The sequence below is a fragment of the Dama dama genome, chromosome 1 (genome assembly GCF_033118175.1).
Source record: "Dama dama isolate Ldn47 chromosome 1, ASM3311817v1, whole genome shotgun sequence".
Lineage (NCBI taxonomy): Eukaryota > Metazoa > Chordata > Mammalia > Artiodactyla > Cervidae > Dama > Dama dama.
In genome coordinates, this window is record NC_083681.1 from 77,053,205 (window position 1) to 77,065,234 (window position 12,030).

Sequence of the window (12,030 nt, forward strand, 5' to 3'; positions counted from 1 at the left end):
GTCAGCTCCTCACATCAGGTGGCCAAAGTATTGGAGCTTCAATTTCAGCACCAGTTCTTCCAGTGAATATTCAGGGTTGATTTCCTTACGGTTGACTGATTTGATCAGATTGATCAAACCAGTCAATCTAAAAAGCAGCACGATGCAGATAATTAACCTAGCAACTGTCGGTGAGGATGTGGAACAGCCACGACTTTTACACGTCAACTGTAGAACAAGAATTGTTGCTGCACTTTGTAAAACTCTGAAGTGAAGTGAAGTGAAAGTCACTCACTCGTGTCCAACTCATTGTGACCCCATGGCTATATATTCCATGGGATTCTCCAGGCCAGAATACAAGAGTGGGTAGCTGTTCCCTTCTCCAGGGGAATCTTCCCAACCCAGGGATCAAACCCAGGTCTCCAGCATGGCAGGAAGATTCTAAATTGTGTCTAATATAGCTGGACATATACATGTCATATAACTTAAAAATGCCATTCTTTGAATGATACCCGAAAGAAATGAGTGAATATGACCAAAAAAAAAAAAAGATTTACACAAATATATTCTTAATTGCATTATTTGTAATAATCTAGAACTAAAATAACTCAATTTCATCAACACATTAGTGAAGACTTGACAAAATTTTAAGCGACGTTAAATAATGTACATTTTAGGGTTCATAGTTCATAAACTTTGTCACAACCCTCAGGATTTCCCTAAATCATGAATGAAACCATGAGTAATATATAAATAAATGGTATGTTCACCTCCAGTGAAAATTTATAGGTCAAGTATATTGACACATGCTCTTGATTAAATAAATTACTATGTGGTAAGCTTCAGTTCAGTTCAGTTAAGTCTCTCAGTCATATCCAACTCTTTGCGACCACATGAATCACAGCACGCCAGGCCTCCCTGTCCATCACCAACTCCCGGGGTCCACCGAAACCCATGTCCATTGAGTGGGTGATGCCATCCAACCATCTCATCCTCTGTTGTCCCCTTTTCTTTCTGTCCTCAATCTTTCCTAGTATCAGGGTCTTTTCAAATGAGTCAGCACTTCACATCAGGTGGCCAAAGTATTGGAGTTTCAGCTTCAACATCAGTCCTTCCAATGAACACCCAGGACTGCTCTCCTTTAGGATGGACTGGTTGGATCTCCTTGCAGTCCAAGGGACCCTAAAGGGTCTTGTCCAACACCACAGTTCAAATGCATCAATACTTTGGTACTCAGCTTTCTTTACAGTCCAACTCTCACATCCATACATGACCACTGGAAAAACTATAGCCTTGACTAGAAGGACATTTGTTGGTAAAGTAATGACTCTGCTTTTTAATATGCTGTCTAGACAGGAGGAGAAAGGGACAACAGAGGATGAAATAGCTTGATGGCATCACTGACATGAGTTTGGGTAAACTCTGGGAGTTGGTGATGGACAGGGAGGCCTGGCATGCTGTGATTCATGGGGTCCCAAAGAGTCAGACACGACTGAGCGACTGAATTGAACTGAACTAAGCTGGTCATAACTTTCCTTCCAAGGAGTAAGTGTCTTTACTTTCATGGCTGCAATCACCATCTGCAGTGATTTTGGAGCCCAAAAAAATAAAGTCAGCCACTGTTTCCACTGTTTCCCCATCTATTTGCCATGAAGTGATGAGACCAGATGCCATGATCTCAGTTTTCTGAATGTTGAGCTTTAAGCCAACTTTTTCAATCTCCTCTTTCACTTTCATCAAGAGGCTCTTTAGATCTTCTTCACTTCCTGCCATAAGGGTGGTGTCATCTGCATATCTGAGGTTATTGATATTTCTCCCAGCAATCTTGATTCCAGCTTGTGCTTCTTCCAGCCCAACGTTTCTTATGATGTACTCTGCATATAAGTTAAATAAGCAGGGTGACAATATACAGCCTTGATGTACTCATTTTCCTATTTGGAACCAGTCTGTTGTTCCATGTCCAGTTCTAACTGTTGCTTCCTGACCTGCACACAGGTTTCTCAAGAGGCAGGTCAGGTGGTCTGGTATCCCATCTCTTTCAGAATTTTCCACAGTTTATTGTGATCCACACAGTCAAAGGCTTTGGCATAGTCAATAAAGCAGAAATAGATGTTTTTCTGGAACTCTCTTGCTTTTTCGATGATCCAGCAGATGTTGGCAAGTTGATCTGGTTCCTCTGCCTTTTCTAAAACCAGCTTGAACATCTGGAAGTTCACAGTTCATGTACTGCTGGAGCCTGGATTGGAGAATTTTGAGCATTCCTTTACTAGCGTGTGAGAGGAGTGCAATTGTGCGGTAGTTTGAGCATTCTTTGGCATTGCCTTTCTTTGGGATTGGAATGAAAACTGACCTTTTCCAGTCCTGTGGCCATGATTGAGTTTTCCAAATTGGTGGCATATTGAGTACAGCCCTTTCAAAGCATCATCTTTCAGGAGTAGAAAACGCTCAACTGGAATTCCATCACCTCCAATAGCTTTGTTCATATGGATGCTTCCTAAGGCCCACTTGACTTCACATTCCAGGATGTCTGGCTCTAGGTGAGTGATCACACCATCATGATTATCTGGGTCATGAAGAACTTTTTGTACAGTTCTTCTGTGTACTCTTGCCACCTCTTCTTAATATCTTCTGCTTCTGTTAGGCCTCTTATTAAGGTCCTTTATTAAGCTCATCTGTGCATGAAATGTTCCCTTGGTATCTCTAATTTTCTTGAAGAGATCCCTAGTCTTTCCCATTCTGTTGTTTTCCTCTATTTCTTTGCATTGATTGCTGAGGAGGGCTTTCTTATCTCTCCCTGCTATTCTTTGGAACTCTGCAGTGAAATGGGTATATCTTTCCTTTTCTCCTTTGCTTTTCACTTCCCTTCTTTTCACAGCTATTTGTAAGTCCTCCTCAGACAGCCATTTTGCTTTTTTGCATTTCTTTTTCTTAGGGATCATCTTGATCCCTGTCTCCTGTACAATGTCACATACCTCCATTCATAGTTCATCAGGCACTCTGTCTCTCAGATCTAATCCCTTAAATCTATTTCTCACTTCCACTGTATAGTCATAAGGGATTTGATTTAGGTCGTACCTGAATGGTCTAGTGGTTTTTTCCACTTTCTTCAATTTCAATCTGAATTTGGCCATAAGGAGCTCATGATCTGAGCCACAGTCAGCTCCCAGTCTTGTTTTTGCTGATTGTATTGCACTTCTCTATCTTTGACTGCAAAGAAGATAATCAATTTGATTTTGGCATTGGCCATCTGGTGATGTCCATGTATAGAGTCTTCTCTTGTGTTGTTGGAAGAGGGTGTTTGCTATGAACAGTGCGTTCTCTTGGCAGAACTCTATTAGCCTTTGCCCTGCTTCATTCTTTACTCCAAGGCCAGATTTGCCTGTTACTCCAGGTGTTTCTTGACTTCTTACTTTTCCATTCAGTCCCCTATAATGAAAAGGACATCCTTTTTGGGTGCTAGTTCTGGAAGTCTTGTAGGTCTTCATAGAACTGTCCAAGTTCAGCTTCTTCAGCATTGCTGGTCAGGACACAGACTTGGATTACTCTGATATTGAATGGTTTTCCTTGGAGACAGTAAGCTTATACTTAGGAAAAGTACACAACCATGAAGATGAGTGAACTGCCTTGACATACAAAAGTGTAGGGGAATTTCACAAAAATAATATTGAGTGAAAGAAGTCAGAAATGAAAATATGAAACCTATATGATTATGCTACAATATTACTCAAACATATTAAAACTAAAGTATCATTGTGGTGGTGGTTGTTTAGTTACTATGTCTTGTCCAACATTTTGTGGCCCATAGACCCACCAGGCTTCTCTGTCCATGGGATTTCTTAGGCAAGAATACTGGAATGGTTTGCCATCTCCTATTCCATGTGATCTTCCTGGCCTGGGGATAGAAGCCGTGTCTCCTGATTTGCAGCTGGATTCTTTACCACTGAGCCATCAGGGAAGCCCAAGATATCATATTGGATATCAGTCTCTGATAGATGTGAGGTGACAGTTTCCAAGACACTAGGTATGTTTTATCTTTGGTGTTCTGAGTTTAGCATCTTATCATTATTGAAAATTTCCTTGTAGTATACTTTTATAGAAGGACATTTTCTTTATGTGTATTGTACTCTTCTAAAAAATTCCATAAACAAAATATGTTCACTGAAAATTGCTGAATTTTACTTTTTTTAATCTAACAGTTTCTTGTGCAAAATAAGTGCTAATATATTTGTGAAACTGACATAGTGCACTATTTCTTAGAGTATCTCAGTGCATAGTTAATGTTTATGTTACTAGGAGAGCTGATCTGTTTTTAGAACAGCACAGTCCATAGCCTTTCACAGAGTTTTCCTAGTCTTTCTCCCACCAACAATGGGACGTAATGAACTTTGGTTCCCTATCATGCAGTGAGCTCTGCATCTCAGTACTCCAAGTTTGAGGAACATACAGCTGTGTCCTGAAAAATTAATCTTCCGGGTAGACATTTACTTACACACAATTTTACTCTCATCAGGGGCACTAGAGAAACCCTAAGTATAGATTGTATTTTGTCTCACTTGTTTGTACCTGAGGAATACATTTTCTCCTTGAGACATGTTTTCCAATTATTTAAGGTCTCCATTTTTAATAAGACACAGATCCCTTTGGGAGACACTTTAGTTTATCCAGCTTGCAATTGTAACGTAGCTACCCAAACTCAGTTTTAAATGGCTAGGTGGGAAAAGATTGAAGGCATGATAGTCTATATGGTCTTGAGGAGCTATTACAAAGTGAAAGTTGGGTTCTGGTTGAATAAAATGCAACTTAAGGGATTTTTGAATCCCAGAAAATCAGGAAGTACCTGAGGGAAAGTTAATTTGGATAGAAATAGTAGGAGGTAATCAAGGGCAATTCTATATGCAACAAATATGTGCCAGAGAGGTTAATAATGATACTGAAATTCTTCTGTGACATATGTGCATCAGTTTCTTGATTTTAACCAGTGGAAAATTATTAGCAATTAGTTATGTGATTTGAGCTTTTTCTTAACAAAATCTCCACAGTAATGCTTTTGATATTTGAGTATTTTGTTGATCACACCAAGAATGGCAATGGTAAAGACATTAAAATGGTATCAAAAATTGTCCCTATGAATCTTTTTTCCCAATTTAAAAATGTACTAATGATATGAAATTTTGCTAGATGAGTTTCTTAGGTTTACAGAAAAAAAAACAAACAAACAAACAAACAAAAAAAAAAACACACACACACAAGAAAAAGCAGGAAACAAAAAAAAATAAATAGAAAATTAACCCAAACAAATAAGAATATAATCTGTGTTCCTGTTAAATACCAAACGAAAATTCAGATAAAACAAAAAATTAGGCATAATCGGCATTTTTAATTTTAACCCATTGTTACTTTATTGTCATTTCCCTAATAAGTAAAGATGCTAAGCAAGCTGTTATACATAACCTTGCTATTTAAATATATACTTGGTGAGAGTAACTATTCAATCTTTTGTGTAAATTTTGCTAATTTGATTTTTATTATTGATGAGGGATTTTCATAAAGTTTGGGTACAAGTTCTTTGTCAGATATATAGATGCATGATTTTCAGGCATTTTCCTCACTTTTGTGATATCTATATCTATATCTAAATATCATTATTGTTGTTCAGTTGCTAAGTCATGTTGGACTCTCTGCAACCCCATGAGTTGTAGCACGCCAGGCTCTGCTATCCTCCACTATCTTCCTGGGTTTACTCAAACTCATGTCCATCGAGTTGGTGATGTCTTCCAACAATCTCATACACTGCCGACCCCTTCCCTCCTGCCCTCAATCTTTCCCAGCATCAAGGTCTTTTCCAGTGAGTTGGCTCTTCACAGCAGATGGCCAAAGAAATGGAGCTTCAGCATCAGCATCAGCCTTTACAGTGAATATTCAGGGTTGATTTCTTTCAGGATTGACTGGTTTGATCCCAGTCTTCTCCAGCGCTGGAGAAGACCACACTTTGAAAGCACCTATTCTTCAGCCCTCAGTCTTCTTTATGGTACCACTCTCACAAACTTACATGACTACTAGGAAAACCATACCTTTAGCTGTTTGGCTCTTTGTCAGCAAAGTGATATCTCTGCTTTTTAATACACTCTCTAGGTTTGTCATAGCTTTCCTTCCAAGGAGCAGGCATCTTTTAATTTCAATGTCCATAGTGATTTTGGAGCCCAAGAAAAATAAAATCTATCATTGCTTCCACTTTTTTCCCATCTATTTGCCATGAAGTGATGGGACCAGATACCATAATCTTTGTTTTTTGAATGTTGAGTTTTAAGTCATTGTTTTCACTCTCTTCTTTCACCTTCATCAAGAGATTCTTTAGTTCCTCTTCATTTCTGCCATTAGGGTGGTACCATCTGCATATCTGAGGTTTTTGTTATTTCTTAAGGCAATCTTGATTCCAGCTTGGGCTTCATCCAGTCTGGAATTTAGCATGATGTACTCTGCATATACAAGTTAAATAAACATGGTGACAATATACAACCTTGATGTACTCATTTCCCAATTTTGAACCAGTCCATTGTTCCAAGTCTGATCCTGACTGTTGTTTCTTGACTGCATACAGGTTTATCAGGAGGCAGATAATGTGGTATGGTATTTGCATCTTTTTAAGAATTTCCCACAGTTCATTGTGATCCACACAGTCAAAGGGTTTTGCATAGTCAATGAAGTAGAAGTAGATATTTTTCTGAAATTCTCTTGCTTTTTTTTCTATAATCCAACTGATGTTGGCAACTTGATTTCTGGTTCCTCTGCCCTTTCTAAATCCAGCTTGTACATCTGGAAGTTCTCAGTTCATGTCTGTTGAAAGTGAAAGTGAAGTCGCTCAGTCATGTCCGACTCTGCGACTCCATGGACTGTCACCTACCAGGCTTCTTCATCCATGGAATTTTCCAGGTAAGAACACTGGAGTGGGTTGCCATTTCCTTCTCCAGGGGATTTTCCCGACCCAGGGATCGAATCTGGGTCTCCCACACTGCAGACAGACGCTTTACCATCTGGTGAAGCCTAGCTTAAAGGATTTTGAGCATTTCCTTGCAAGCTTGTATAATGAGCATAATTGCATGGTAGTCTGAGCATTCTTTGTCATTGCCATTCTTTCAGGTTGGAATGAAATCTGACCTTTTCCAGTCTTGTGACCACGTGTGAGTTATCCAAGTTTGCTGGCATATTGAGTGCAGCATTTTAACAGCATCATTTTTAAGATTTGAAATAATTCAGCTGGAATTCCATCCCCTCCACTAGCTTTGTTCATAGTAGTCCTTTCCAAGGTCCACTTGACTTCACACTATAGGATGTCTGGCTCTAAGTTTGTGATGACACCATCGTGGTTATCCAGATCATTAAGACAGTTTTGTACAATTAAGCTATATCTGTAGAAAAAAATTCAAAACAAGTATACTACTATTTTTCACATTATTTTCCCAGGTGACTCAGTGCTAAAGAATCTGCCAGCCAATGTAGGAGACACAAGAGACACAGGTTCCATCCAAGATTTGGGAAGATCGACTGGAGGAAGAAATGGCAACCCAATTTCAGTATTCTTGCGGGGAAAATTCCATGGACAGAGGAGCCTGGCAGATTGTGGTCCAAGGGACTTGCAAAGAGTTGGACATGATTGAGCAACTGAGCATGGCACATTATTTTCCACATTAATACTTTAAGTCATAATTAATACATATTAATACTTTAAGTCATAAATACTTAATGGCAAATATTTAGAAAGTACCACCTTTTCAAATCCTTGTGCCATGAAGTTTAGAAAACACAAAATAAACATTGCTCTAATTTCTGAGGCCTTAAATTTAGTACAGAGATTTCTTACATAAACAAATTAATTTAACTCAGAAAAAAAAAATGCATTGTTTAGAGGATGTGAAGGTGACATGAAATTAATGAAATACCCTTTGGTATGTGGTTGGATAATAGGAGTAAGATAATGTTTGGTGTTGATGGCTGCCAATATTGTAGTGCTGACAATAACAGAGCATCATTATCTGTGACAGATAAAGAGCAGAAACAACCTAACATTTATCCAACTGGACAATGGGTCAGTATAGTGTGTAATATCCATAAAATAAAATATTACTGTGCCCTTCAATGAAACAGAATTCTGATTCTGACACATGAACAACATGGATGAGCCTTGATAATATTTCACTGAAGAAAAAAAGTTTGAGAGAAGAAAAAATACACTACATAGTGCATGATTCTGTTTATATGCAAGACTAAGAATAAGACACTGCACAGAGTCAGAATATAGATTAGTGGTTGCCAGGGCTGGGGTCAGCAGGGACAGGGAATGAGACTAATAGGTATAGGCTTCTTACTGAATTGATGAAAATGTTCTGTAGGTAGATAGTGGTGATGACTGAAAAGCCTTGAAAACAAGATAAAACTGAAACAAACAAACAAAAACCTATATACATTAAAAGGGTGAATTTTATGGCATATGTAATATAAGTATTATATTTCAATATAAAAGAAAATACAGCTAGAGTGTAGTTATACTCCTAAATGAGGTATGAAGGAGAATGTTTCAAAAACACAATGAATAATGCAAAGAAGTTAGAAGTGATGGAGGGAGGGATCTTTTTGAGTTTCTTTAGGTTTCCTGGTTTACTAGAGGAGGAGGAAATAGTTTCAGGGTAACTGTCAAGCAGTCCTACAATTTGCAGTTTTCTTCCCAACACAGAGCAATTTGGTAACAACAGTGAAGCACAAAAACTCAGCTGGGGCTAAGTTGTTTTGAACTCTCAAGGGAATATAGAGAAACAGAAATATAATTAATGAAGTGTTTATATAACATCAAAGCCTAAGGGCAGTAGCTCTGGGATTTAAGTCCCAATGTACCTGGTAAAATAAAAGACCATCTGCCAGGGTTCTTCCCTGGTGGTTCAGATGGTAAAGCGTCTGCTTGCAGTGCAAGAGAGCTAGGTTTGCTCCCGGGATGGGGAAGATCCCCGGGAGAACGGAATGGCAACCCACTCCAGTATTCTTGCCTGGAGATTTCCGTGGACAGGGGAGCCAGGCAAGGTCACATGGGGTCACAAAGAGCTGGACACGGCTGAGTGACTAGCACTCACTGGTTGTTATTCAGCTACTCAAGCCCTGCTCATCTCAGGTAGGTTTCTAGGTCCTAACTTAAAGAATATAGGAGAAAATACTTAAGTTTTTGAGAAAAGCAAAGTTTTTGTAAATGAAATATTTTATGCCTGCCTATTCTCTAAAAGGTGCATTTAATGGTTAGTAATAATATTTTCTTCTCAGAATTGAATGAGTCTGAACTTGTTAATATCCACACATAATTACTTTTAATTTATTTCATTTTGTCCTTGGTTCATGGGAAAGCCTTTACTCTTTTTATCATTTGGTAAGTATTAAAAAACAATTTAAAGTATATATTGTTTTATTGAAAAAATAATGTAGGTACCACAGTAAAATTAAAAACATGTACAAATTCATCTCCACGTGAACCATACATGTGCCCTGGGGGTCGCAAAGAGTTGGACATGACTGAGCAACTGAACTGAACTGAACTGAAGGAAAAAGTCTATTACTTACATTCTATTCTCAGATACATTAAATATATATATACATATTCACACACATAAATACATACATATAACATAGAGAGAAGTCTATGTATTTTAAAAGTATTTACTGTCACTCTTTTTATTTACATTTTATTAAATTAAAGGAGATTTAAAATCTAAAGTGATGCAAATGTACGTGGTACATTCTGTTGCTTTTATTTCCTTTTAACTTTTTTCTTCCACTGGTCAATAGATTCATCCCTTGACTACAACTACTACAAAAAGAGATAATGAGCACTGTGGGAAAGCAATTATAAATTTCTAGCAAAAAGGTAAATAATACTTATTTCATGTATCTCCAAATACTAAACACAACATAAACTAAAATCTGTACCATATTTTTATTTTTATTAACATTAGTCAGTGTTATTGTTTCTGGAACTAAGCTAAAGACTCAAACTGATCATGTGTTTTTGAGAAACATAAATTTTGTAATTATCTTTTCTAATCATTTTTCATACTTCTCTAATCATGTATTCAAGTGAATATTTTCAAGCATAGAAAATGCTTAGTCTCATGTCTTAAACCTGGCTTCTCTACCACTGGTGTCTCTTACAAATTATTTTGAAGAAATAAGGAGAGTGAAATTGACCAATATCTACCCACTGAGATAAGGAAAATAATGCTCAGACAGGAGATTGTAGAAAGTAGCATACCTCATGAATGATATCTAAATTTATATCACTATTTCTCAAAGTTCAATTCCAGATAATTTTTATTATTGCTTAGTATACAGCTATCCCTCTTCAAGTGTACGTTCACCTATCATGAATTATTTTCTAAATATAAAAATATAATTATAGAAAAAAATCATGATCTATCTTATGATATTTTGCAGATGTGCAGAAGTGTTACACATAACATGTCCTTTTCTTGATCACTTTCTAAACGTTAGAAAAGAACAAAGAAGAATGAGTAGAGAGAATTGTTCCTCCTTTACTGAGTTCATTTTCTTGGGAATTACTGATAACACTGAGAACAAAGTGATCCTATTTACAATGTTTCTCCTTGTTTATCTCATCAACCTTCTGGCAAATCTTGGAATGATAACCCTGATTCGGATGGATCCCCAGCTGCACACGCCCATGTACTTTTTCCTCAGCCACCTCTCCTTCTGTGACCTCTGCTATTCCACAGCCATCGGCCCTAAGATGCTCGTGGACCTATTTGCCAAGATCAAATCAATCCCCTCCTATGGCTGTGCTCTGCAATTCTTGGTTTTCTGTACCTTTGTAGATTCTGAGTGTCTCCTGCTGGCAGTGATGGCCTATGACCGGTACAAGGCCGTCAGCAGCCCCTTGCTCTATGCGGTCAGCATGTCCAGCAGGCTGTGCTCCCTGCTCATGGCGGGGGTTTACCTGGTGGGGGTGATAGATGCTTTGATAAACACGACATTAGCATTCCGCTTATGCTTCTGTGGGTCAAATGAGATTAACCACTTTTTATGTGATGTTCCTCCTCTCCTGTTGATATCTTGCTCAGACACACAGGTCAATGAGTTAGTGATATTCATGATTTTTGGCTTTATTGAATTAAGCTCCATTTCAGGAGTCCTTGTCTCTTATTGTTATATCATCCTATCAGTCTTGAAGATCCATTCTGCTGAAGGGAGGTTCAAAGCTTTCTCCACCTGTACCTCCCACCTAACTGCTGTGGCAATTTTCCAGGGAACTCTGCTCTTTATGTATTTCAGGCCGAGTTCTTCGTACTCTCTAGATGAAGACAAAATGACCTCATTGTTTTACACTCTTGTGATTCCTATGTTAAATCCTCTGATTTACAGCCTAAGGAACAAAGATGTAAAACAGGCCCTGGAAAAATTGAAAAATAAATGGTTTTAGTTATCTGTATTAGGCATTTGTGTACATATGTGCATTCATATAATATATTGATTGTTGATTTACTAAAATTAAAAGAATACATGAGAATAATTTCTCAAATTCTTAAAGTGATATTTGTATTAAATCCTAATTTTGCTTCCCCCACACATGTCATGTTTCATAATGCTTTAAGGATTTATATATATATATATGTGTGTGTGTATGTGTATCTATAATACATATATATATATACATACATATATATAAATGTAATATATATATACTTATTATATGTATGTGTGTGTATATATGTATATATACATACATACGTATATATATATATGGCACTTTGTCTATGTGAAAAAGGTTTCTGTCTTTTCCATTGTAGTAATTTTTGTTCATTGTTTAATTCAAGCATTGTTTTCAATTACACTAAGATTTATTGTGCATTTACTCAGTGATCTTTGAGCCTGTAGCCTTTTTATATATTATTATAGATCTTATAGTTTATGCACTACTGAAGTTAGTACTAAAAACAAACAAAAAACAGTCAAGTAATAATTCACAATTGGCCTCAAATTCATCACGAAATAAAACATAAA

At 37.4% G+C, this 12,030-nt stretch overlaps 1 protein-coding gene across 1 annotated transcript; it reads left to right on the forward strand.

Moving 5' to 3' along the window:
• Window positions 1-10,516: 10,516 nt before the first annotated feature.
• On the forward strand, window positions 10,517-11,449 carry LOC133055682 (olfactory receptor 5W2-like). The gene has a single exon (XM_061140816.1). It carries the CDS (start codon window positions 10,520-10,522, stop codon window positions 11,447-11,449), a length of 930 nt encoding a protein of 309 aa, XP_060996799.1. The 5' UTR covers window positions 10,517-10,519.
• The last annotated feature ends 581 nt before the right edge of the window (window positions 11,450-12,030 follow it).

Bases quoted from the DNA above. Each gene is read 5' to 3' on its own strand.
- LOC133055682 (XM_061140816.1), top strand. From the start codon at position 10,520: ATGAGTAGAGAGAATTGTTCCTCCTTTACTGAGTTCATTTTCTTGGGA.